The sequence below is a fragment of the Ciconia boyciana genome, chromosome 2 (genome assembly GCF_034638445.1).
Source record: "Ciconia boyciana chromosome 2, ASM3463844v1, whole genome shotgun sequence".
Lineage (NCBI taxonomy): Eukaryota > Metazoa > Chordata > Aves > Ciconiiformes > Ciconiidae > Ciconia > Ciconia boyciana.
Window position 1 is genome coordinate 14,522,528 of NC_132935.1, and position 27,986 is coordinate 14,550,513.

At 40.7% G+C, this 27,986-nt stretch overlaps 2 protein-coding genes across 3 annotated transcripts in view; one reads left to right on the forward strand and one right to left on the reverse strand.

The window, feature by feature from the left end:
- The window catches only part of SNTB1 (syntrophin beta 1), a 116,623-nt gene extending 101,404 nt beyond the window's left edge, over positions 1 to 15,219 (forward strand). Inside the window, exons 4-7 of the mRNA XM_072851164.1 lie at positions 1,222 to 1,361; positions 8,776 to 8,972; positions 10,791 to 10,981; positions 12,387 to 15,219. Coding sequence (XP_072707265.1) covers positions 1,222 to 1,361; positions 8,776 to 8,972; positions 10,791 to 10,981; positions 12,387 to 12,479 — 621 coding nt within the window. The 3' untranslated portion in view covers positions 12,480 to 15,219. The remainder of the gene's footprint in view (positions 1 to 1,221; positions 1,362 to 8,775; positions 8,973 to 10,790; positions 10,982 to 12,386) is intronic.
- A 3,933-nt stretch (positions 15,220 to 19,152) lies between these two features.
- The window catches only part of MTBP (MDM2 binding protein), a 30,111-nt gene continuing 21,277 nt past the window's right edge, over positions 19,153 to 27,986 (reverse strand). The window contains exons 18-22 of one of the 2 annotated variants that reach the window (XM_072851968.1): positions 25,906 to 26,172; positions 24,401 to 24,647; positions 23,142 to 23,255; positions 21,340 to 21,405; positions 19,153 to 19,806 (exon numbers count right to left, since the gene is read on the reverse strand). In XM_072851968.1, coding sequence (XP_072708069.1) covers positions 19,771 to 19,806; positions 21,340 to 21,405; positions 23,142 to 23,255; positions 24,401 to 24,647; positions 25,906 to 26,172 — 730 coding nt within the window. In that variant the 3' untranslated portion in view covers positions 19,153 to 19,770. The remainder of the gene's footprint in view (positions 19,807 to 21,339; positions 21,406 to 23,141; positions 23,256 to 24,400; positions 24,648 to 25,905; positions 26,173 to 27,986) is intronic. The other variant, XM_072851967.1, reaches the window with a different exon arrangement.

Genomic DNA, 27,986 nt, shown 5'->3' on the forward strand with positions numbered 1-27,986 from the left:
TGTGCCATGTTCAGCCTGGCCAACCTTTGATTGATCCCTTTTATGTGTTTCTCCACCCAGTGATGTGCCCAGTGACACACGCCCCTGGCACGTAGGCTGGCATCAACCACAGAACACCGTGGACAACTGCTTCTCTTTCCCGGAGAAAGTTTTAATGGAGGAGTCATGTAGACAACCTGATTCTCTAGTGAATCTCAGAATTTGTTTCATTCCCTTTAGTACCCTGCCAAGGAGTTTGGGTTTGAAAGCATGGCTGTGAGTGTACTACGTAACGTGGTTTCTTTATGTGCACCAAAAGGAAAATGATGAATTTGTCTGTGAAAGCCAAGAGCTTCACAGAGCTTAGTTTCTCACTTGAAACTAAGACCCTTTCATATTTCCATATATTTTAAGACACTCCCATGCTGCCAGCATAGAATAAGTAAAAACCGGGATCCATACGTGATCCCCATAATGGTAATTGTGTAGCCATGTGGATGACCACATGCCTAACCTGCAAAATATAAATCCACGTCTGGATTCTGCAGCCAGTAAAGGGCTCTGATGCCCCAGTTTTTAGACATCTTCTACAGATGGGTTTGAAATGTAGATGCAGATCCATCACTGAGTCAACCCCATGTTTAGGTTGGACCTTTCTACAAATTGGCACTTGTAAAACTGTTGGGAAGGAAGAAGGGTATGAAGGAAGGAGAAGCAATGAAAACATGAACTGCTGAGGAAAAAAGCATCTGCTCCCAAATTACTATTTTTTACTACCTGACACTCTTCTTTAGTAGCGATGATGCTGCAGCTTTTTTCAGTCATGAAAATAGAAACAGCAGCAACAGTGTCCAGCACTGAGGTTAATGTGCCAGCTACACCTGAATGGTGCACATTATAAATATACATTTAAGGTCCTTTCATGCATACCACAGCTAAATAACAGCCAGCTCTGTCTCAGTGTTCTTCCACTACGGCATTTATGGAGTAGCCTGTAGTAAGGGAAGGCTGCAAGGAGGGCTGGAAATGGCACTGCTAATGAGAGCAGCAGATGTCGTTGCACTTCACGCCATTTCTGCTGCAGCTGGTTATAAATTCAGGTGGGAGATGTCAAAAACGCAAAGAAGTAAAACTCTCTTTTGTTCATTATCTCGCCCAGGACTTGACATGTTCGTATCATGAGGCTTTCCACGATGGTAGCTTTGTCTCTTGTTGTTTCACTGAGACTTTGCTCTTTTTCAGGTGCCGGGAGACAACGAGAAGCATTGGAAGCCAGTGTTAGTGGTCTTGACAGAGAAAGACCTCTTAATATATGAGAGCATGCCGCGGATGAAGGAAGCTTGGTTCAGCCCTCTGCATACCTACCCCCTGCTAGCCACCAGGTACCTGTGCTTTTTTATTACAACCGCTTCAAGAGCGGTGGGAATGGCTGAGTCAGGCGGGAACAGGTATAGCTGGTGCATAGCTATATATCACACTTGAAATGTCGTGGTTTGAGAAGCAGATTCTTCTTCAATGAGCCAGTGTGCTCAGTTTAACTCCTCACTTCTCCTCCGTTTCAAGTTCTGGCTGAGACTGATGGCCAGAAGCACACCAGAAGGATTATGGATAGGGCTGTTTGGCCCGGATCCAGAGGTAGGAGTGCTGAAAAAGCCGAGAGCTCGATCTCCTGAGATTTCTATCTCAGTGTACAGACCTGAGAGCTTGGCAGAAGGCTGAAATATGTGAAATTGCTGCCCTGAGTTGGGTGTGCTGCTGTGGCAGTTCTGCACCACCCGTTTGGGGCTTTTGGGGGCTCGCACATGTGATGGAGACACTTAGTTTCAGCATGGCTTGTGTTCCTGCTCTAGCAAATGAATTCCTGTCTTTTTTAGCTTAAAATGGTGAGCTTGGAAGACACATTCTTGAATCTAGGTTGGAAATCTGCGTTATTTCAAAGGTATCCATCAACACTAATTCAGAGAGAGCTTTCCCATGGTTGCCTTTATGCAGTGGAAACTGTCTGTTCTTCTTTATGTGAATCTTAATCACATTTCTCTGCCAGTATGGTCAAAGGGCTTGAGAAAGAGCTGCTGTTCCATTGTTTTGGCCTTGCTACAGGCCTCTATTATACCATTTTCAATGAGTTTTCATTCAGAAGGGCTGGTAGCACATGGCCAAAAGCAGTGGGTCTCTTACTGCACTCTCATTAGTTAATTTTTGTTCTTGGTCTCTTAGTTCTCTCCCCAAATGAACTGAGGCTTTACTGCTAAATCATAATATATAAAAAAACCCACCAAAACAGAACCCGGTGAATTATACTGATGGTTGTTTTGTCCCAGTCTACCTACCCGTGATGGAGCTTTCAGACTTCCTGGGAAGCTGGCTTCTGACTCACGCTTTCTTATCGTAACGTGAGGTGAGAGCCCCGTGCTTTGCAGCTTGCAGCCTGCCGTGCATCGTGATGGTGAAGGCTGACAATTCCAGGTGGCAATTCCTGTTGAAAACTGGGTAAGGTGTTGCAGCCGGAGGCTGTGTCCAGGTGTGTCACTAAGGCCTTAGAGTTTGTGAAGCAAGAGCACCCCAGCAGAAGGTGATGCATCTCCTCCCCAGTGCTTCGGGGTGTCATTTGTACATGGACCCAGTTCCTCCTCCTTACAGTGACTGGAGATCCTGCAGCACACCCTGCCCCTTCCTGCCCACACGTCATCATGTGTAAAGACAGCCTTTTGGTGGGCATTGCCAGCCCCCGTCATCAGTGACCACCAGTTTACCAAATCAAAAAATCTAAGTCCTCGTCTTGGAGGGCCTGTTATTTAATTACTTTTTCTCAGGAGTTCAGATTTGATAGCAGACTGGCTTGCCTGGGACAGCGGGGATAGTAATATCCTTGTCTGATTGGATTCCCATGTGAGTGGAGGAGCATCAGCCTTCAGGCTGGAGGGGAACGAGAAGTTGCTTGACACAGGTGTCAGGCTGCTGAAGGGTCTTTATGGACTGGGAAAACGGTCTGTAAGAAAGATGGGATGCGGTTCAGGAAGGACAAGCGCAAAGTTCAGTGCTGGAGAATAATTGGCTGCGCTGGTTTGGGATGGAGAACAACTGACAAAGTAGTTACTCTGCCAGGAAGCATCTGGGCAGTGTGGTGAAATTGCTTAAATCTACGGTGTTATGTTGTTGAGAAAACAAAGACAATCATCTTGGATTATAGCAGAAGTGTTGCATGTTGGGCAGTTGTAGTAATCTAACCTAACTACAGAGCATGAGTAAAGCCTCAGGTGATACACCACCTTCACGTGAGGCACTGCACTTCCAAAAAGATGCCAGTTATCTGTGGAAGGTCTAGAAGAAAGCAATGCAAATGTAGAAAACACTATCAGTAGGGGAATACTTAAGAAACCTTAGTTGTTTAATCTAGAGAAGTCCATGGAAAACATGTCAATAGTTTTCAAGTATGAAGATGAGACACAAGGAGGACAGGAGAGCATGTTCTCCAGGTTCCTGCTGGATACAACAGGACATAGGTGGCTGCATTTGTGGCAGGGGGGTTCAGAGTAGGTGCTGGGAAAAATTTGGTGTGCTGGTGAGGTACTGGATTAGATTGTCTAGGAAAGGTGTATGATCCTCATCACTGAGGACTTCAAAGGACAGGTGACATTGTAACCCTCAGGAGTGTGTCAGCACAGTTATCCCTGCTCTGGGAAGGGAGATGTGCCAGTGACCTCCTGAGAACCATTCCAGCCCCATCTCTGTGATTTCTTAGTGGTATCGCTGTGAATTTCTCAGGTAAAAAGACAGCAGATATACCAAACCTGACATTCAGAATGGAGTCGCAATCTGATAAATAGATATAAACACATGAATCCCCAAGGTGAGCGGATTACATAAATTGACAGATTCCCTAAATCATTACACCTACTGTTTTGGATGATTTTGATTAAAACCCTGCAGGATCCTGCTTTTATGATCTGTCACACTGAGTACAGTTATACCAAAAAAATACACAGGGTTTGCTGCTGGTATTGACTGCTGTGTTCATGCTTGGTCAGTGATTACCCTCCTCGTGATGGGTATTTTAATCCCCTCTGTGCATTGATCAGTGCAATTTAGAACTTTTCACCTGGAAAGTTTGCAGACCACATGTTGTAATCTTGGCTGCTCCCATCTTTCAGATTTTTATGAGTCCTTGGGAAAAATTTTTGCTTAGCTAATGCATATTTGAAAAGCTGCTGAAACTGGAAAACTTCAGTGCCAGATACTGTACAGAGTCATGCTTAATCTACCCAAGACATAATGAGCAGAGAAAATTGGAAAGTGGTAGAAGGATTACAATCTTCCTACAGTATTTTAACAGCAGAATTTCAGCGTACCCTTTCTGTTTGTTGATAAATTTGCCTTCAACCTATGGATGCTATTAAGACCTAAAAATATTTTCCAGTCAGTCTTTCCCAGCTTTGTGCAGAAAATAAGTAATAGCTCAAATAAAACTGAGATCAGGAGATTTAAGTTGTTCCTTTAAATCTCTGCACCGGGAGGCACAGCAGCTGGCTCGTAGCCCTGACTCCAAGGACCTTTTTGTCATAATCTCTGTTTCAGTGTTTCCTTATGCCTGAATAACAGTGCCTCCCTCTAGCATGGGAATGGGGCTTAAGTAATTACATCTTAAATGTTTGTAATCAAATTGCGTTATCTATCGTAGCCAGATATGAAATTAAAAAAAACCAACATGTTGGACTCTGATTAAAGATCAGGTAAGTAGCTTTTGTGTGAAGCTGAGGTCTGTAACCAGAAAGCGTTAAAGCAGTTTGATAGTGCCATGGAAAGTTGGGAAAGGAGTTTGGGCACCAATCAGTCATCTGTGCAAGCAGAGAGAGGGGCAGGCGGGCAGCACTGGGGTCCCTGAGCACCCCAGGGAAGGTGTATGAGGTGGCATGCAAGCGGTGCAAGTTCTGTGCTCGCCTTCCCAGGGCAATGAGGGTGGTTGTGGCTCCCTCCATGCAGAGCTCGGATGAATGAGGGCCTGTGCATAGGTTTCCAAAGAGTACAGCCATTCCAGAGCAGGTTTCAAATGCTAAGTCGGGGGTAAGGAGTGGCTTCAACATATGAAAAGTCAGATGATAGTGGCTTTCTACTGGGCAGAGCTGCATGGCTGCTGAGGCATTTGTATCATGGCCTCTTCTGAGATAAATCTCAAATGAGCAGCTGAACACTTGCTTTGAATGTCAGTGCTGGTTTCGCTGTCCTTTTTGAAGAGGCCATTAGATTTTGCTGTTGCAGTAAATGGTTGAAACTCTTTTCATAGCATTAGAATGAGGAGCAGGTCCCAGTGAGTCTCACCCAGCACCAGCACTTCACGTTGGACCAAACCCATCTTGCTATCACACGTTTGCAAAGAATAATGCTGGAAAGGTCCCCAAAGCAGAGAGAGACAACGGAGAAATTAGAGAAGATTAGAAGTGTCTCCCTGGCTCTCCGGGGCATGCCAAGAGTTGCATTTGACAGCCGCTGCCTGCTATCTACGCGCTGTGCAAGCAGACTTGATCGTGGCCAACCTTCTCCTGCCCTCTTGCGGCTCTGGCTGCTCCAGGGAAGCATGCTCGGGCTCCTGCGCGCTCACAGACATCTCCGAAACCTCCACAGAGCCCAGTAGCCTTCAGGGACGGCAGCTGAATATTACCAGAGCCGGCCCTGGGGGGCCTTTTCAGCTCTGGGGTGCAGCGTGCACCGCACACACACGCAGCCTCCGCTGCAGTTGAGCGACGGGAGGCGAGGGCGAGGGGAAGCCTTCTGTGATGTTTTTAAGACTATTTTTTGCCTTTTAAGGTATTTTTGTAGTCTTTAGGATAAAATATCTTTTATGTAGATGAAGCAGCTCACGTGAATGCAACTTTATTAAGGCTTGGGAATCCTTTGACATGTAGCCAAATACCTCAGTACTGACAGCTGGCAGGATAAATACTATCCAATGTTCTCCTGCATATTTGTCTAGCTCATGTTTAACTGCATGAGTTTCCAAAGCACAATCTGGAGTTGTATGATAGAGAAGGATTTTTAAGTCGTGAGACTGAATTTTTAATAATGAGAGGATAATGCAAATGAGAAGGCAGGCAAGAAACAATGTTCATGTTGGATGTGTCCACATACTTTAATTTGTAAAGTACATCTCCGTTCTATCCATATGCTGAAAACCCTACACGGCCAGTGTTATGGATAAAGCATGAAGACGTAGGGGAACGGGGGGTGGATTTGAAGGGAAATAAAACATTGGAACCATCTGTCTGTCACATATTTAGTATCACAAGTATTAGAAAATAATTTTTAGTACAACTGATGAGCACTGTATAAAAGAGAAGGGATGACCCCGGGAGAAGCTGGGATAGTTTTATTTTTAATGACAAACTTGATGTGATTTTCCAGGCTGCTTTCCTGCAGTTGTCTGTAGCCCCCGCCCCGCTACCCCTGGTAGCAGAAGGCAGCGTGAGAGCAGCGGCCCAGCCTGCACCTGAGTGACTGGACGGGGCCAGGCAGCAGCAGCAGAAGTCACTGGAGATTTCAGTTCCCGATCTCCTGCCTTAATTACCAAGATGCAGCTTCTCCTCCAAGTTTGCACCTCCTCACACCAAATCAAAGTGAATAAAAGTTTTTGGGATATTTGTTTGCCGCTGACTCCCCGACTGCAAAATCTGCCCAGGGTACAGTTAGAATCATAGAACCATTTAGGTTGGAAAGGAACTTTAAGATCATCAAGTCCAACTGCTAACCTAGCACTGCCAAGTCCACCACTAAACCGTGTCCCTAAGTGCCACTTCTACCTCCAGGGATGGTGACTCCACCACTTCCCTGGGCAGACGGGTCCAATGCTTGACAACCCTTTTGGTGAAGACATTTTTCCTAATATCCAGTCTAAACCTCCCCTGCCACAGCTTGAGGCTGTTTCCTCTTGTCCTATTACTTGTTACTTGGGAAAAGAGACCGATCCCCACCTCTCTACAACCTCCTTTCAGGTAGGTGCAGAGAGTGATAAGGTCTCCCCTCAGCCTCCTTTTCTCCAGGCTAAACAACCCCAGTTCCCTCAGCCGCTCCTCATAAGACTTGTGCTCCAGACCCTTCACCAGCTTCGTTGCCCTTCTCTGGACACGCTCCAGCACCTCAATGTCTCTCTTGTAGTGAGGGGCCCAAAACTGAACACAAAACTCACCAGTGCTGAGTACAGGGGGACGATCACTTCCCTAGTCCTGCTGGCCACACTATTTCTGATACAAAAGGCCCCAAGTATCAAAGCTGAGCAGGGCGTTAACACAGCCATTCTGGATGCAAAAAAAGCATTTGGAGAGGGTGGTGGTGCCTCTCTGGAAGAGGCTTTCCTGCCCAGACACAGGGCAGGGCAGCTCTGCCTGGGATACTCTGCCCCTTGCCTCCTAGGACCTCCCGGGACCATAAAATCAAGGCAGATGCTCAAAATCCAAAGGACGTTACCACGAACCTGAGCATGAACAAATCTTGCAAACCTTCTAGCGGGGCATGAAAGAGGGACACATCTGTTCGGCACAATGCACATCCCAAATGTCAGCATGGACTGCCAGGGAACTGGGGAAAATTTCAGATGCCCTATGGTTAGTGTTTCAATAATTGAAAAGCTAAAGTTGTGCCTTTTCTTTCCTTTCTGCTTTGTTTTTCCTATTAAAACATCTCTGTTTGATGGCATACTTCTACAGTGTCAGCTAACAGGCAACTATTCTTCCAGCTGCAAAACAATAATTTGAGGGTAAATTCAGTGGATGATTAGTATAATCTAATGTTTTATGCTTCAGCACAAGTATTCTACTACCATGCTACTTATGTACTTTATAGTCTCATATGAAGGATATTGTTTGCCTATAGAAAGGGAAACAGGATACACAAGACAGAAATAAGCTTTTCAGAAGAATTTCCATGGTTTCATTTTGTGACTTCCTCGGAGCGTTAGTGCCTGGCTCTCAAAGAGTGATGAACTCCTCTGGATTGTTATTTTCATCTGAATCAGTGTCATGTCCCTGAGCAAATTCTGTATTCACCGTCCACACTTCTGCAGGAAAAAAACCCCAAAAGGACAGTCTTAAAGAAGAATTAAATATTGTGAGGTGTTGATTTTCTCACTCAGAAATACTCCCTGCAATTAGTGCTTGCCCAGATGAACAAACCTCTCCTGGTCATGGGAGATCAGCTGTTGATGCCAGGCGAAAAAAAGTTAATTGCAGCAAAATGTGAGAGACTTTCAGGTTACAAATAGCTGCAGTGTTTTGTGTTTTGCAGGTTCCTTATGGGAAGAGTATGCACAAGACAGTACTTTGGCATCTGCCTGTTTTACAGAACTTCTTACTCTATCTGACAGCATTTATTGTTGAATTTGTCTGCAGATATTTAAGCTTTACGGCAGCTGCAGCCTGACAGTGAAAGGCGGATTCAGCTGCCTCATCTGAGCGAGCCCTTGTATCTGTGCACCAAACCTCATCACCACAGACCAGTTGGTGATTTCTCTGGGTTCCTCATCCAAAGGGTTTTTTTCTACAATTTGTTAGGAATTTAGGGCCCTCTGGGACATCCCCATCATCACCTGCATGTCCGGCTGCTTCAGTACTCCCTGCTTTGGACCTTCACTCTTTTGCGAGTCACTAGGAGTCACTTCAGGCTCAAATACAGAGGAGATGCGAGTTCTCGTGCTCCCAACCATGTGCATTTAGGAACATACGGAGCAGAGCTGTGCTCAGGTGGGGATTTTGGCGCAGTGCACTGTGTCAGCATTATAATTCCCTGATGTGTTTTCAAATCTGATTGCAGGTTGGTCCATTCTGGCCCAGGAAAAGGCTCACCGCAGTCGGGGGTGGATTTGTCTTTCGCAACCCGTACCGGTACAAGGCAAGGGATTGAAACCCATCTGTTCAGGACAGAGACTAGCCGAGACCTCTCACTGTGGACGAGGAGCGTAGTGCAGGGCTGCCACAATTCTGCGGAGCTCATCACGGAAATCACCACATGTGAGTAACGCCTGCAGCGCCGCGTCTCCACACCTCATGACACTCGCGGGTAGTTCAAGCTCCTTCTGCTAGAGGTGATTCATTTAAAAAAATGTGCATATTTAGGGTTCTATGTGTTTAAAACATTGTCCCCTTGGTTTCTGAGCCAGTCCCAGCTGGTGTGGTACCTGTGGCCAGTGACACAGTCCCTGTCATTCTGACTTCTGGTCTTGTTTTTGGCATGTTGTTTCAGACACAAGTCTGTAGTCAGCCATATAGGGCTGCGTGTCACGGAGGAGTGATTGCCAGTGGTTTGTCCAGAAACCCACAGAAAAGAGCATTTTTCTGAGATACAGGAGACTCCCGAGAGCCTGGTGGGAGTTTTTCCTGCAGAAGGAGGAGGCAGAGGAGGACCGGCACATTCACAAGCGTGAATTGGTAATTTATTCACCCAGCTCTGCACGCTTGTAAAAGTAAAAGAGTAGAAGAAGAGTAAAAAAATACAAACCAGTCCAATAGCCACATTTTGACGGCGAGTCATTTCCCTCCCTGAACATCAAGGTGTCACTTCTCAGCACTTCTGTACATGCAAAATCGACTGGAATACAAGTAATCGGCTGCAGATGCTCTGGAGCGATGCCCCGTTCGGCCAGGTAGCTGCTAGTCTGGGGTGGCTCTGGGGCTTTGAGGCTGTGCCTTTCTTGTGAGTGCCCCCAGGATCTGGGAGTCCTTCCCCCACTAGCTCTCCAGTTGACAGGGCTGTTAAAGTTGAACGTTATCTCCATGCGTTGCCTAAAAATGTGAGAGCAAGGGCCAAAGCACAAATCCACTCCGCGACAAAGGGCAGCTCCGATGTCGTGAAGCCGTCAGGTACAGGCACGTGCTGCTGAGCACGGGGACGCCTGCCCGTAGGCTGCCAGGCCCCGTGCCTCGTGCGGAGCTCAGGCTGCTTTGTGAGGGCCTCTGACGTGGAAACCGACCAGTGTTCAGCACGAACAACCTTGAGGGCATGGCCGTCTCCTCAGCCCAGTGACGTGGATGCCTTTCTGTCCAAAAGCAGGAGGAGGGCATCAGCCCCTTCTTTTATCACGGTGCTTTTATCCCAGTGCCAAGGACCCTTCTTGGCAGAACTGTTCACAGGAACGTGGTGGAAGAGAGAATTTGGGATGTGAACACCTCAACTCTTCATTTTTTGATTTGGATCATGGCCTCTGTTTCTGAGCGGAGGGGAAGATGCAGACTTTCTGCTGCAGTAGCTATTGTATACAATTATCTGGGCCCTTTTTCAATTACAACGACACTAATGAGGACTCAGGAGTGTCTTCATCTTTGTCAAAATACTTTAGGGAAACCCTTTAGAGCTTCTAATTGTCTCGTGCGTTGTGCGCCGCGTTTATTGATTTTTGGCTATGTCTGTCAGACGTAAGAAGAAGAGTAGCTGTGACTTTGTCAAGGTTTGGAAGGAGGAAATGCCAGCCTGAGCCTTCTTAAACTTCAGTAGATTGTTTTTGTGTCAGCACGTAGATGTATGCTGCAACATGAAGAATGCAGCGAATAACCGAAAGGACTGACATCAGTACTGCTACTGCCGAGCACAATTTTAGTCCGTGTGTTTATACCGTAACTAACAAACCTTGCTTGCACCTTGCACAACAGAAGGATTTCTGTTGTTTTTCCAAATCTGCGGGTTTACAGTTAGAGCACGATTAGCCCAGTTTTAGGAAAGGTTATTTTCCGCAAGATAGTGCTGAGATCGAATGTAAAATGCAGATATCTGCAGCCAAATGGAATTCATTGCTTTTAAGAACGTTACAGACTATATTTTGTTTCCTTCTTCAGCTTGCACATATAAAAGCCAGGAGTGCCGTTTGACCATCCATTACGAACATGGATTCTCTCTTACAACTGAACCGCAAGATGGTGCCTTCTCTAAGACAATTGCACAATATCCCTACGAAAAACTGAAAATGTCCTCAGATGATGGGATAAGGATGCTTTATTTAGACTTTGGAGGAAAGGATGGAGAAATTGTAAGTACTGCGTTTAGCAAAGGGATGCATGTTACCGTCTCTGGTGGTCCATCAGGCTGTGGGGGTGGAGAAGCACTAATGGAAGTTGGACTAGATGATCATTGTAGGTCCCTTCCAACTGAAATATTCTGTTCTGTTCTGTTCTATTCTTTTCTAATAACAGCTGGCTAGTACCTAGTTCCAGTACCAGTATTTAGATGCCTTCTAGTGCATCATGCTTTCTAGTACAGCATGATGATCTGGCTTTAGAAGGAGATAAACTAAAAAGAGAGAAAAAATGGTAAAACCATGCAAAGAGGGATGAAAGATTTCTTACATTTAAGAACAAATTATATCTCTAAATAGCCAGATGTTAGAATTTTTGTATGTATCCATTTCACTTTTTAAACGATTGCAGGTGGAAGAACTTAAGAATGAGATTATTATTAATTCCAACATACACATAGGGACTTTATGTTATGACAACAAGCTATGTTTTAGACATTTTTGAACACCTAGTTGATTAAAAAAATGGAAGACTACAGATATAGTGCAAACTGTTTGCTTAGGTCTCTAAGTTAGCTGTCACAATGTCTAAAAATAAGGTGCTTATTCCTACGAGCAGTTTAGATACCATAAATTATGCATGTAAACATGGTCTTTCCTGCCACATTTTTTCAGCAGTTTCTGAGCACATTGGGTGCTTGATTCTTCACATCACCTTTGAAAACATATACTCTGAGAACTGCTTATTGTTAGGCTTTCAGAAGGGAATTTGTTACTAGCTCTCAATAAAGTTGATACATGACTGGTGTATCAGGTGTACCAGGCAAATCTAGTTTGTGCTGATGTGAACCTACTGTTGAACCTGCTGGCCACACTGACAAGTCTGTCATGCTTAGCAAGCATGTGGTGAGATCCTCTGAACCATGACTATGGAAAAAAAAAGTCTCAGTTCAGTCTCACCGCCGGCTGTGTGAACAGAGGAGCAACCGTGCAGCATCAGCTGAAGGTGCAGTATCCTGGCTTCAGCTGTGACCAACAGCAGATGCACTGGGTGTCGGACATAGCAGTCCCACCACCATCCCTGGTCAGAAACAGAGCCTGAAAAGATGGAGGGGTTGAACCTCTTGGAAAACTGCTTGCAGCATCTGACTCAGTTTTCTGCTGCTTAGCCAGGTGGATGCAAGCCCAGAGGCACCAGGATCTCATCTGCTCTCAAGATGCTTATTACTTACTTTTAGTAACGTAAATATTTGCAGCTGTATGCAAAGGAAAGACAATACGTTGTAATAAAGGGTTGTTATTAATAGAAGGATGGTCAAAATACCAGGCAGCATTTAATCAAGTACTCCGTAAATGATTGCTTATTTGAGCTGTAATCTAATCTAATCATTCTCAACTTGATTTGTTTCTGTACTTTCAGCAACTGGACCTTCATTCCTGTCCAAAACCAATTGTGTTCATCATTCATTCCTTCCTGTCAGCAAAGATTACAAGACTTGGCTTGGTGGCATAAGTGGGATACATCTGTTGCTTCAAAGAAAGATGGAGCGACCACGCTAATCTGAAGTACAGTCAACAGCAGCAACCCATACCAGCTAGCAGCATACACCAGCTTGGGGTTCAGTACTGGGCCTTGGTCATTTCTGCAGTCTTCCAAGACCCAGGTTTCATTTTGATCAGCTAAAGAGGTGGCATGACAAGTAAAACAGTGGATTTCATTGTAAATAATGGGATTTTAAAATCCCATATGAGACAGTAAAAGCGTGTAGTACCATAGGTATAAATGTTTCAGAATCATAAATTGTGCCTATTTCAATGTACTTGTTTATATAGAATAAGTAAAGGGCTAAGCAGACAAGAGTGGATGTTGGTTGTGACGCAAGCTCAAGGTTGTTTGAGTAGCAGTTCTCCAAACAAGATTGTCCCACCACCCAAAAGTGAAATATTTTTTCTGTTCTAACCTGTGCACCACTTACAGAAGATTTTTCTTTTGGAGCACTGTCAGAACCTGTTGCTTGAATACCCAGCAGAGCATGCAAATATGCATCTTCAAGTAGGATGCTCTAAAGCAACACAGCTGTGGTCAGTGACCAGCTGGAAGGTCCCTGCTGAGAAGCACTTTCAAATTAAATGATAAAGACATCTTGTGTACATTCCTAGTGATGGACCCAAAGCAAGACTAGCTATAGTGATGTATTGAGAGCCAGCTGTCAGTGAGGCGTAGATAGGAGCGTCCTCGAGTTACCTGAATCCATGCTGAAGTGTGACCTAAGCTTCTGCCAGCACGTTTCCACAGCAGAGTTTTCCAACAGAAAGCCATGCTGAGCTTCCTGTCCTCCTACTCCAACTGCGTCACCCCCTCAGCTCTGACGAGGCTGGTTGTGTGGGCTTCATAGAAGAAAAAATGGAAGGATGAAGACTTGATTTTTTTTTGCGTTTTCTAGATTAGATCAGAAAAGTTATTCAAGCAGCTCCACAACAGCAAGGAAACGCACCGGGGCAGGAACACATGCTGCACTGCCAGAAAAGCCTTAATATGGAAGGAACTGCTCCTACGAGCATGACTTGGCAAGTCCAGGTTTATTCCTTGCTAGTGAAACGTAAGACATTCACCTCCGTACCCATAACTTACTAGTTCCTGTTTTGCACCACAGCTTACTGTTTTAACTCAAAACATTTGAATCGCTGAGTTTCGGCTGTGTTTACGGTTACATTGGGCACAAAGCGGGCAGCAGGCAGGAACACTGACATTCATCATCAAACATTATACACACAGCTTTCACCTGGAACTACTAAATTGGCTTAAGGTGGTCGCATGGGAACAGAAAGAAGCAGGACAGGGATGGCATTTATGTTGCTCAAAGAACTGCTTCATATAGGGGTGGGCTTTTGTTTGCTTTTAGAGTTTTTCCCTTAAATTCAGGATGTCCTTCAAAGTCCTTCTGAACTGTACAGGAAGTACAGGAACTGTACAGGAAGAATCCAAAGTTTGTGGAAGTTCACTTGTCATATTACAACACTTCTTTTATTCTTGAGAAAGCACATAAGTTTCAACTTAGCATCACATGGCTGGCAAAGAGGAAAATTAAAAACACAGTTTGGTTCCATGTTGTTTTTAAGCTAAGTCTTGAGCGTTAAGCGTAAGTCATATTGTTTATTCACAGCACAGGAATTAGTTCACGGTGGTTTCCATAGGTATCTTAATCATCAAAACTAATTAAAAAATTAATATGATGGGCTGAATTCACAAATACAGAAAATAATCATTGAAGAACAACAGCTAAATTGCCATTTGGAAGAACAGCCCCACTCCCAGCACCTCTCACCAGTCAAAAGCAAGCCTGGAAGGGCATTCACCTAGCTGTGAACTTTGTTCTTACTGTCACGGTACTTGCACTTAAAAATTAATTCCTCGTGTAAATTCACAAGGTAGGAGATAACGTGTTACATAACTTACAGAGAATTTCCAAATGGACATTTCTCATTTAGCGACCACTGCCGTTCACATCACTTTCTGTGGCAGTTACTTGGGTCTCCTTTGGCTTGGAAGCTTCTAGGAGAGCATCTTCTGAGAAGCTGAGAGCAGTTAGTACGCTGGGGGGACTGGGTCTTTGACTATGAACTCACATCACGTCGTCAAGTAAACTGTTGTGCGAAGTTTTTAAAAAGCAATTCAGGACATTTTTATTGATGTTCCAAAGTATAACTTAAAAATTTGGATGCAGGCTCTTATAAAAGTTCCAGAGGTTAAAGTGAAAACTTGCATACTGTGGGGTAGGTTAAATACGTACGTAAACTATACTACACTATTTCCTTATTCCTTTAACACTTACAAATCACTGGAATGTTATACCTAACCTGTAGATGTGGTGCTTAGGGACGTGGTTTAGTGGTGAGCTTGGCAGTGCTAGGTTAACGGTTGGACTTGATGATCTTAAAGGTCTTTTCCAACCTAAACAATTCTATGATTCTATGTATGTGCATTGTAAATATTACAAATTCCTATATTAGTACCAACAATTAAATGACACAATATGTAATCTAAGGTGCTCAGTACTATATGAAGTGTAAGTGAATAACTAAACAGTTTGCAAAGAAAATTCATATTATATATATTTATAGAACAAAATAATGATAATTACAGATGCTATTTCTTCATTTTCAGATTTTGGACTGATTCATATTTGGATGGGATAGACAAATGAAATATGGACCTACTCCACATTTATAAGAGTATAGTGAATATTTATATTTTAGAGGAAAAGAATATATTTAATAAAGTCATTTATTGGATTTTTGTGAGGTGAGCTTACTTTGTACCCAAACAAGCTGTTTGGAAGGCTGTCCTTTGGTTTTGGGCTGGGGAAAAATACATTTTAAACCTCAGTCATTCTGTTAAGAATTCAGTTACTGGAGACAACTATTCATCGTATTGATGGAATGACTTTTAAAAAATCTAAAATAAAAGAAAAAGTATTAATGTACTGTCAGTGGTGCATTGGTGCTTTCTATTAAGCAAGCTCGGTGTTCCTGTGATAGTGGCACTGTTGATGACAGGCTGAAAGCATTAAGTATGCAGCTTTTTTTTTTTTTGCTGCTGGCATTTAGTGAAAGGCCGCAGGGATGTTCTGGGGCAGGTCATTCAGACTCACCTGCTGAAGTTACAGTGCTTTCTCTGTTGCTTACACTTAACTGGGCGGTTATAGAAGTCATTAAAAAAAAAAAAAGAGCAGAAACTTCTGCTCAAGTTTCCACATTCAAGAAGTGAGGCCAACATGTGCCTCGCTTACCTTATGAACGGTTATGGAAAAAAAGATTTTTTTTTCCCTTCTACTTTAATTCTTAACTTAGTGGCCCAAATAGAAAAGCTAACTGCGGGAATTCAAGCCTGTTCTTTCAGTCTGACCCGAGGTATGGCAGACCAGCCTCACAGAAATCCTAAAATGGGGTATTCTGGAGTTTCACTCTTTTCGCAAAATACCGACTGTAAATGGAGCGGTCTGATTAGAAAGTTTGTATGGCAGCTTCACTGTCAGAAAGACTTGGATACATATTGGAACATATATGTTACTGGAAAAATGTGATAAGGTGTTTGTTAAAACAAAGTAAAAGAAAATAAAGCTGATCTGATTGTGTTCAGGGAAGCATACTGGTGTTTCCTAAGAGTCTTGCTCTTTAAGTGGAAATAGCATCTCTTAAGGTACTTTAAAAATCAGAACACAACTCCTTATGTACTACCAAGTAAATTGCTACCATGTACATCATTAGAATGGGTCTTTTCCAAATAACAAAACAAGTGTTTTCTTTCTGAGGAAGGTAAGTATTCCTTCTTCCCATAGGACATGGGAGCACACTCCATTCAGCTCTTTGCATTCGGAAGCACAGCTGATTTGAAGTAGAGGTTGATCCGTTTTCCATCTGCAAGACTTCTCAATGTCATCTTACCCACGTTTAAAAGTTGACTGGAGCGTCTTTGGTCGGAGCTTAAACAAATTATGTGCTCTGGATTGTTATACTGTCATTGATTTGTAAATTTATCTTATTTTTCATAAGAGTCAAACTCGCAGGTTTATAACTAGCTGTTTACTGGGGCTGTTTACTATATATATAGACTATTACTATGGTATATATTATATATTACTCTATATATACACACACTATTACTGTATATACTATTACTATAAAGTAATTGGGAATTGTATGTAAAATGGACACTTTTGAATTCAGTGGTGACTTTGATTTTAAAGAGCAGATATTAATATCTGCAAATATACTAGCAAAATTTCAAGAAACTCAGCCTGCTTGATATAAGTGAACCCCTAGATTAACCAGGGCAAAAGTTTAGTTTAAAAGCATGAGGGGAAAAACATTAAATATTTAAGTAACAAAGATTACAACCTCTTGTAAACATATCAGCTGCTTTTTCCACATAGGATTAGCTTTTCAGTTTGTTTCCTTCATCAGAATTTCTGTGCTTGTGCAAATAATTAAAGGCATTAGAAAACAAATCCCAAGGGAGAACTGTGAATTCAGAAAAGCATTTGTACCCAAGTTAAGTTCTGTGGTAGCCCAGTGATACTCATCATGCAATTGCTGTAGTATCACCAAGTAATTGCAACCACATCAGTGTTACCCCAATCTTGTATAAGCACGTAACGTGGCTTATGGGTAAACCATAAAGGTATATTGCTGAATATGACTTGTATCCTGACTTGCAAAAACATGAAAGCAAGCACCCAAAGCATGCATAGGGCAGACTGGATTTTGGGTTCAGCAGCCACAAACAAGAAAATAATTTGAAGTTCAGAGGCAAAGGGTGATGTTACATTCTGTATCACGGAAGTTACAATGTTAGCTGTGCTGTGGGAACTCTTAGTGTGGGGTTTTTGAACTACGACAGATGTAAGATAATTTGGTTTAGCGCTGTTAGGGTAGACCAGGTCAAATTACTTTGCATGCTTTTTTGTAGGTTAAGAGCATGGACAAGGACAGCTATCACAGCTCAAATGGGGCACAGTGTTATTAAGGCATGATAATAAACTAGCTATCACCCTAAAAAAAACAACGTAACAACCAAGAGCAAATGAGACATAGGCGGCATTGTAGTAGTTCAGCACTGGGAATCACGCAAACAAACAATACATCAAAATGCTTATGTTTCCCTAACTGCTTTCCTGCTGATTATTTCAGGCCAGCCTTCGAGTCTACAGAATTAATTAAAACAATAACCATTGGGTTCTACTTAAGTAGAAGTAGGGTAGGTAGCATCAAAATCCAGGGCTCACTATGGACACCATAGAGAGGTAAGGGAGGAATGAGAAAATAATAAAACATAATTTTAAAAAGCACCTTTTTATAGAAGCCCTTCTACAGATACATGCAGATAGTTTTTCATCAAGAAAGCCAGTTCAAGAGTATTAATTACTTTCCTGAAAGGGATTTTCTTTGCTCATGGCAGCTAGCCTCGACTATTTAATGAAATGTCGAGTTTCTGTACTTTTGCTTAGCAACTTATGCATAATTTATTAACTACAAAGTTTTTGTAATTACAAGTATATACCCCCCCCCCCCCGCCCCCCAGTTGAAATACAACTTTCAACTATTTCAGTTAGTTAAAATACAACGTTCATTGGCTTGCTTTAATATTTGGACAAAAGTATCAACATTCAGGCTGAAGATATGAGATTATAACTTACAGCTTTTCTCTCTCTATTTGGAAGTAGATACTTTCTTTATTCAATATTAGATGTTAAGGAAGATTAATGTCTTGATTAATTTATTGTTTTCTGCCTTGAATGCAAAGAAATGTAATTAATACATTGGATCAATTTTGTGCATGCACTTACTAAATAATTATTTAAATATCTACCTTGATTGCATGTCTATTTCATCAAATCAGTAAAACCTGGATGCTACGGATGTGTGGCATTTTTCAGACAAATGTAATCCCGCTCCTAAGTAGCCGTATTTGTCCTGGGCTAAGAGTTCAGGAGAACAATACACATTGGAACAAAGGAACAGAAGAGTTAAATGCAAGATCCTGCTGGATACAAAAAAACCTCCTTAGGGCTTGGCTTTACACAAAATAGAATTAAGCAAAGATTAATGTCACAAAATCAGGGAGACTCTTTAGAGAATGAGTAGATTTTACAATATTAAGTCTAACCTACACATGGTTTAGTTCTACTACTTTTTCATAATATTAAATGTCATTTATTTTGTATTGCTTCATCCATGTTCCTTCCAGGAGAATACAGCAAACAATAACACTGCATCTCTATCAATTTTCATCGTGTTAGTTTATATGATGAATAGGAAATCCTTACACTGAAAGCTGTAAAATATATTTGTTTTGGTAGGAACTCCTCATCTCAACATAATACTAACTTGAATAATTACACCAGTACAAGCCAGATACACGCCTGAGACTTCAGCAGACTGAGGCCGATTTGTATTTTACTGTGCTTGCAACTTGGGTAGAAATTCTTCTTTCCATCACATTTCATCATAGTATGCCAGCTCTTTCACAGCTCCCACAATCATCATTACTGCTATAATTTTGATTTTCTCCTTCCCCATGAAAAGAAATCTCAGAACTCTGTTATGAATTGTTTCTAAGGAGCATTACAAAGAGTACACATGAAATTGTACCAGAAATTCAGCTTGTAAAACAATGATCTTTTCTTTAATGGGACCTGGCATCAAGTTTCAAAAGACAAAGACATGCTTTTTTTTTTTTTCCTTATACTACAAACACAGAGATAATTGTGACTCAAATTCTAATTATGTTTGTTTTCACCTGCAGAATAGGAACTGTTCTTAATTATTCTAAAAAATGTCAACGGTCAGTGCTGTAAACAGCTGTTTATACAACAGCAAGTAGTAAGAAATAGAATAGAGGTCTTCACACAAAAAGGTAAAACAAAGTGGTTTTGTTATTAAAATTAAATCTGGGGGTTTTTTTATTCACATGAAAAGCAAATATACAGGTTGAAAAACATACAAAGCTTTACCAAACCAAGTCAAGCTATATTCCTTTTAACAACGAAACATAATAAATATACATATAAAATAAAGCCTTTTTTCATTTGAATTTTTTAAAAGATTAAAACTTTAAGTATAAAACATTACAAAACATGCTACTCTGCTTGAGAATTGAGTCTATATAATTACACTAACCGAAGTCCTTCTGGTGTGTAGATATGTGTGTGCATGTGTTAGGCAGTATAACGCTTTTCTTACAATCAGAAGTGCTTGCTCTCCGCAGTTTCTAGGAAGGCGTGAATAGCATCCATTCAGTACCTCTACTTGCCAGTCTTCTCCAAAACCCATTCAATCACCTGGGAAAATAAATGAGAAAACAAACGATAACTGCAGGTCTTGAAAGCAACTGAAGAACATCTGGTACACTTTATCAATTCTTTCTTAATCGCTACCTTTGTCACTGCCTGAGTGGTGTTTACTAAACAGGATTTTAAAGTAATCAGTTCAAAAGGATAAAGAGTTGTTAACAAACTGAAAGGATACAGCCTTACCCAAGAATTGTATTTAATTTTACAGAATGCCTTGTCTTTAGAAAAAGGCATTTTTAGATCCCCTGAATTGAGCTACTTCACCCCACTCTCTCCATGTACTAGCAACAAGGTGCACACACAATGCTAAAAAGCTAGTGTTTCCAGCACAAAAAATTCCTAAAGCTGTAAAAGAAAGGATAAAGAATAATTTGTATCCTGCTGTATCTGCCACCATCATTACTGCTGTTTCCCAAACAGGGTAGCTGTTCAGACCACTAGTCCTGGGCAATTATATTTTTTTATAAGGTAGTTTCAAAGTAGTCTCTAATACAGGGAGAGGTGGCCAGCTTAAGAGATCCCCAATTTTAATGCCTCTCTGCCAACAGCAAACATACATAAAACTACCAACTGGCCTCCCCAGACAAAGATGGTAGTGAGAAACTGTATCAGCACAATATCCCAGTTCAACACCAAACATCACAACCCATGTAGTTTTTGAAACCTTATGATCTGTAGGAAGCAAGCAATTCACAAGAGAACACCATACAGAACACAATAATACTGCTCTTATAGAATAAATTCTGCGGGGATCTAGAAGTTTTCCTTAAGAGTTTGGGTTTTCTTATTTAACTACCCCAGTCCAAATCTCTCCATTTAATTTATGATTTTGAAAACTGTACTGTAAATATGCACATACTTTTTTTTTTTTTTTTTAAATCATAGAGTCACTTCAGCATGTTTTTCAGAACTTAAATCAGAGTTACTTAATTTCTGGGGGACAGGAGTATTTACTGCTGTCATTTGCTCTATGCTACTGTTCACGTAAGTCCCACCTTACACACAAATAAGCTCATCTGATATCGCTTGTGCTTACAGTTATTCCCAAGCTTAAAATTACTAATTTTTGTTGCTTCTTTTAAGAAATTGATTTCCTTTTCTAGATCCCTTTATTGCTTCCTAACCTTTGAAAAGAAATGTTATTTCCTTCAACACAAGGAAAGAAGAATTCCCTAATGATCCAGGCTTCTCTCAAATGAAGAAAAAACTCATCTCTCCTTTTTTTCCAGTGATGTAGAAACATTTATTGCCTTCATTTCCATTTCTCACTGTGGCACATCATATTGGCAGCTATAAGTAGAATACCATTTAAAACCTGAATATATGCAACTGGAAATTTTACCATGGGTCTACTGATTGAGAGAAAGTTTTGTTTAGATCAGAGAGTGAAACGAGACCCACAGCCATAGGAATGCATCTCTTCATCTCTTAAAGCTGTGGACTAAAGCATCCTACAGCCAAGCTGCCACAGCTACATTTAGCCTGGGCTAATTACAGGAACGAATAAACAAATGGTCTTACCTGCTTAGCATTGTTATTTGCTGTTTTCTTCATTTCATCAAGAAGTCCTCTAGAAGTTTTAAGATCCTAAATATGAAACACAAAGCCACAGAAATTAGCAAACTCACATGGTCACTCTAATTTGGATTATAAGAGCCCTAATAACCAGGGGGGTATTACCCTTTTATCACCTTGTTCAGAATCACAGAAGAATTATTTGACTTGTTTGTGTTTTTTTTTTTTAAAAAGTAATAATCTAAATCTATTCTAACAGGTTGCAGCTTTCCCTACAGCAGTCCAAACCTAGTACTCAAGTGTACGATTGAGTCACACTGCTCCTAACCTTACACACACTTCCAGAAATGTATTTTTTTTTCTTAAATGATATTCTAACAGTCTTGATTGAAATCTTAATTCTATATAAACATGGAAATCAACTGTGCACTTAGATTGCAATACAGAGTTCTGGCAAGGAACAGCAAAGAGGACATGGAGAAAGAAAATCAGTGCAAGAAAGGGAAAAACCTTAGAATGGCTTGTCTGTTTTGCAGTCCAATTAGCCCAACCTAATCCATTCTCTTAAACAAAGAAAACACATAACTTTGCTTAAAGAGAAAGGAAAACTAAGAAAATTAATTTACTACTTCTCTCCAAAGGAAAATGATACCTACGATACCATGCTTCTGAAGCACGCAGCACAGAAAAGGATTCAAAGGGCTCCTACAGACTTGGGGCTGCAAGACAGTTCAGGAGAACAAAATCCTGCTACACCTCTCTCTAGATCAGCTTTCTGAAGGACAGGATCACTGCAGTACTCTTCCTTTTGCTCTTCTACTTGGAATGGAACCACAAACCCATCTGATCTGCCCTACTCACTCCTCCCTACACACAGCTCTCTCTGATTTTGGAACAGAAGATCTTCCTTCAGGGCATATTTCAGGGAGATTTTGGGAGTGCTTACAGAATGACTGTGCAACTGTGTTCTAATTATTTAAGAAGTTGGTGCTCATCAGCAAGATGTTCTAATTGTCTGTGTAAGCATTCAGCCCTCTTCAATTGCAACTTCATTTAGCTTAAATCACCTTTACTGAAGTTGACTAAAGTGAGTTAGTTCACAAATAGTGGTAGGCTAAACGCATGCAAATGAACAGGAACAGCCGCTCAGCTTGTGAGCAATAGCTTTTAAACACCCTGTGCTGTAATTTAACTCGATTTTGTGCCTAGACTAAGTAACATGGGCTTAAGCATTGACTCACAAAGTCTCCTAGGTATTGTGGAAAGAATTCTCATCTCCTCCTAAAAATGAGGTTGATGCAATTCTACACGGTGCTGCCAAGTCAGTATATGCTAGACAGTTGTGCACATTTACAACACATTTACAAGGACTTCTGTGAGCATGCCAGGGAACTAGAACTTCTGTGTCAGTTGTGTAAGCTACCTATTGAGCCTATAGCCTTAGAACAAGGGATAAGCTGAGCTGTCACAGCGACAGCTGGGAGACAGTTACAACAGCTAAGGAAGCAATATAGTATAAGCATGACCTTACCTAACAGACCACTGCTTTAACATGTTATCTCACATAAAAGACTACTGCTTTATAAATTTAAAAACCAATAAACAACCACCAAAATATACTGTAAAACTAGGTTCTGCATTTGACAAGTCCAAAGATATTATCGACACAATCTACACGCTACTAACACACCACTAGGAAATAACAGCTTAATCAAGTCTGAATATCCCACAGTCAATCTCAAGTTTTATTCAGGAATGGATTCACTTAACTAAGAACAAACAACTGTAAGAGCATGTCTTCTAGTTACCTGTAAGTAGAACTTTGATATCTCAAATAGACGCTGGCTGCATGATGCAAAGCACTTGTGATCCTCTGCAATTCCATGTTTTTGAAGAGTCTTAGCAACCACCTCCTTCAGCATCTTGGAAATAATAGAAACACGCTCAAAAGTTCATCCCAATTATTGGCATGAAAAATTGTCCAAGGGAAGAAGAAGAAGAAAAAAAAAATAGAACACCTGATTGTTTTTGACCTTGCCTCTGTCTTAATCCATTGGCCAAATGCTGTCAACCCACCGACCAAATTTGGGTAGAGTTATTTAACAATCTATTTCCATTTCCTTCATCTCAAAAATTAAGGAAATGCTTACACGTCAAAGCAATGTAAAGGATGAGTGACTATTTACATGGGGGTTGGAAGACAGAAAGAAATTGATAATGGCTTGGGTTTTCTCTTCTCCAAAATACTATATATATATAAAAATAACTTTTCTTTATATTGATATTCCCTTGTTTGACACATCCATAATAAAAAATAATTTAAAAGATCAGACACTACAGTTAGATTAGAAAATTTACTCTGGCATTCTTTATATCAGAGACATTTAAACTTTACCGTAGGTCTGAATGAGTCACAGCAATTTACGCTTATTTGGGTCATCCCAACTTGCCTTTGACAGTACAACATCTACATTCATGCAGTGTCCTCTCTAGCACCCTGGGATTAATTTAAAATTAGTATCACCAAGCCAGAAACAGTTTTGTGTACTGTATTTTAAAAGTGGCATTCCTAATATATACAGCTATTAATTAACATTTAAATAGTTTGGTGCAGTAACGTTTATCTCAATTAATGGACTTGTACAACTATTGGAATATCTTTTTATTCTCAGAATAAAAGCCATTGTTCTTCCACAATGGCTTTTACGCTTCCAGCACAGATATTTCTTTGGAGCCTTTAGGCTTTATATTAATTTTCTAAGTTTCATAACTTCTATTCATTGATATCCATTCCCACCTTTTTTATTCCAAGTTGTTATCTCTCTCAGCCTTAATTCCCTGGGCATGATGTAATACTCTTTACATACTTTTTCACTCCTTACTTCTGCAGCACTCTCCTCAGTGCCTTCAGGATTCACTTACACAAGTGAACAGAATGAAATTTAGTAGTAACAAATAGAGATGAAGACAGTTCACTTTGAGTTAAAAAACTTTAAAAAAAAATCAAGTCACATGGAAAGAAGTTAAGCAGGTGCTTTTTCACTCAGCAAACAACATAGACCTTTACCCTTGTATGTTTCTGGGATCTTGATTCCTTAGCTGGCTTTGAAGTCTCGGATTCGGTTGCACTTATCTGACTTGCTGAGCCAACCTTAGTGGTTACTTTGTGGGGTTGACCAGGCTGTTTCAATGGCATCGAAGCTAAAGAAACTGATCCTTCCGAGCGCTTCCTTGTTACAGCAACTGTTTGGTGACTCCCACTACTTCCGCTTGCCTGAGAGAGGAGGGAATCGGTACTCTCAGATTTGGTTAGCCTGGAAAGAAAGAAAAAAGAAAGATAAAAAGAACTTTTAAATTTTGTACTGACTCTTTTGGTGCCTTTGTTTCTGCTATAGAGGCTGCTGCTAAGAGTATTAAGTACTGTACATTGCTGCAAATGGGACCTGAAAACAAGCAGACAGGATTCTATTATTTAACTTTTTTTTTGTATTAGAACACTTTACTGACCGATTTGGTCTCTGATACGTAGACCCACTGCACCTCTGATTAAAAAAGTCTAGAAACGAACTGAAGAAACAAGATAACTAGGAAGAGAAACTCTTTGGAAGAAGGGGTAGTTTTGCATATGGACCCTTCATCTAGATAGCTAGGAAGAGCAGAGTTTGCTGGCCTTCAGTCTCAGGATAAGACGAAACTTCTTGAAACTATCTAATTTCTTTTGGCCCTACAGGAATGTCACAATTTATCTTTATCTATGGGAAGCTGGGTGTTAAAATTCTACTGGAACGTTGTAATGCTTGATCCTTCAACTGTAAGAGCGTTAGTAATTCTGAAACTCCAGTTTATGAAGTGCTAAGTACGAGCGCATCTTCTTTTCTAACTATTCAGTAAGCTGCAAAAGATACGGATATTCCTAAACCCATGCCTCTCTTAAAGGCTTACTGTGATTAGATCACAAAGGGTATCAAACTGGAAAGAAGGAAGAAGTGAAGTATTACAGTAAAAAGTGAATTCAGAAGTAGTGTTACATAGCAGTTATCTTTTACTGATGCAAAGAGTTTGCATCTTCAGAGTGAGGACAAGGTACAAAGGGAAGTCTTAAAAACCAGACTCCCAGAAAAGACTTTAATAAACAAGGCTGACAATAAGTTTGAATTTTCATAGGTCATCTTATACCAGCAGTCCTTTGTATTAGGAATTCAATTATTCTGTTTGTACAATGCTTGTCTTTCGAACCTTTAGTTGTTTATTTGTACTGCAACAGCACTGACAGTTTCGGTCCTAGATGAGGCTGTCTGTCATCTTTTCAAAGGCACTTGAGACTTTGCAAGATACAACCCCAAATCTCTTAAATAAAAGGTGCCTGTGCTGCATGGTTTTGATTAATCTGATGCTATCAACGAGAGGTCACACTTGAGAAAAAAAAAAGAACCTACAGAAGAGGATTTAAACAACTAGAACATTTGTCTAGATAGCTTCACTAAAAACATTTTGAGATGAAAGAAAAGATGCATTTCACAAAAGACTACTGAAATATTTCATGCTAAAGATTTATTTTATTCAGTGCATTACCTTTTCTTGGGATAAAAGCAATCCAAGTCTTTTGATCTGCGTTTTAGCCTTGATGCCTCTGTTTTGAATTCGCTTTGTAAAGACTCTCCATCAGGGACACTTCCAGGCTCTGACAAGACTGCAGGAGATGGGAGAGGGCTCAAGACAACTGGCACAGGGCAGCACTCTTTGGTGCAAGTAGTCTGAGTTTCATAGCGAATAAGACGAGTCTGAAGTTCAGCATATCCCACATCTCTCTCTAAGGCTCTTCTGTTATCTAGGCAATATCTAAAATTGAAATTGGTGAGAAATATTTGAGAGAAAGTCTCTGCTTTATTACAATCAGAAAAAAAAACAGAACAACTTACCTTTGACTATCATATAATCTCCAAAACTCTTTTTTTGTTTGGATTGGTACATTGTTCTAAAAGATACCTTAAAACAGCCCAGTAAATTAACACATGCCTGATGGATTTAGCTATATTTAAGTCTATCTCCAATGAAGAAGCTGAATCATATACTATTTGTAAATCTTTACCCTCTGGTCTTACAAATAAGATTTCCATGGACATTAGCAGAATTTTTTCCTTGAACAGTAAGTGATGAATTAGGATGCTGACAGTGGATTTTTTGCTCTTTATAGTCAACTCTGTGTTACATTTGCATCATCAGTCTCTCTATTTCAGATTTTACTGTTTTTCATATTCAGTCTGTACTTAACAGATGTTACCCCTGTTAACATGCTAACCAGTGTGAAACTCCAATAAAACAGCAATGAGGATAGCTCTGAACCCAAATACATGATGAACACAGCACATCATAATGGATACAGTGTCTTCAGATCTCAGACCTTGCAAGCATCCACCAAAACTTTGAGACCCAGAAAATATCAGGTTATTATATATAAAATGATACACTCTAATATGACAACATGATAATACGCCTCCATTTCTTCCTAGGAGAATGCAACTTTCCTAGTCAAAAAAACGCAAGCAAACCAAACAAAGAAAAACAACCCAAGATTTCTTCAGTGCATATGCCATAAGAGAATCACCTAAGAAATGCCTGAAGAAAACATCCTGAAGTACAATATACGTAATTTGCAAGCTATGAGTACTTCAGGAATCCCAAAATGCAATACTGACATAATTTTAGGAAGAGTCAGATTGTGCCAAAAACTAGGTTGCTGTGAGATTGTATTAATTGAGTGTAAGTCTGAGGAAGACAGGGCATGGTAAGTGTTTTAAATGCTATTTAGTACAGATTCTTAGCTAACTGCACTCTTTGGAAATGCAGCCTTTGCCTTTATCCAAGATAATCACTGCTATATGAGAGATTCACATTTTTTAAATTGCTAAAAATACAAAAGTGTCACTGAACAAGCACAAGCTTCCCAGCTTCCTATTGATTACAAAGAATAAGTGGTTTAATCAACCAAATCAATAGAAGAAACTGTATTAAATACGGTGGAGCTGAAAGAGAACAAATGAACAGTGCTAACTCAGTGAAACATACTCATGAGATTACAATAATACAAAATGCATCTTAACTAACTTTTCTCGTTTGTAAATGATTTCCAAGATTCCTTGCAAGAGACCAGTGTTTCATCACCCAGTAACTTACGTTACCTCTACTGCAGAGAAAGACAACAGTATTATCCAATATTATCCCATCCTTTTCTTAACAAGCATTCTGAACAACGTGAGCTATCTCTCAGCCCACCCTCCAAACTACTTAGCAATGTTTCCTACTCTTAGGAACTCTAGACATATTCTTTACTTTCATCTCTTAACACGGAGTCGCATTAAATTGCTAGATCTGATTTTTCAATTTTCTTCAGAGTATTTTCATATTCAGGGGGAAATTCGCTTTTCTAATAACAGACGGGTGAATCCATTTCTACAGCTCAGTAAGACTTTCCACTAGAAATAAATTCATTATCTGATAAGAGTAAGTTCTCTTAACTTACAAATTTCAAGGTATTTAATTTTCCTTATTTATATTCTCAGTCCCCTGAGTAATCACATCCCCTACAAAGATAAAAATGTTTTTATCTTTAGAAGTTAAATTGCCATTTTACTTACCCTGCTTTAACTGCAGTT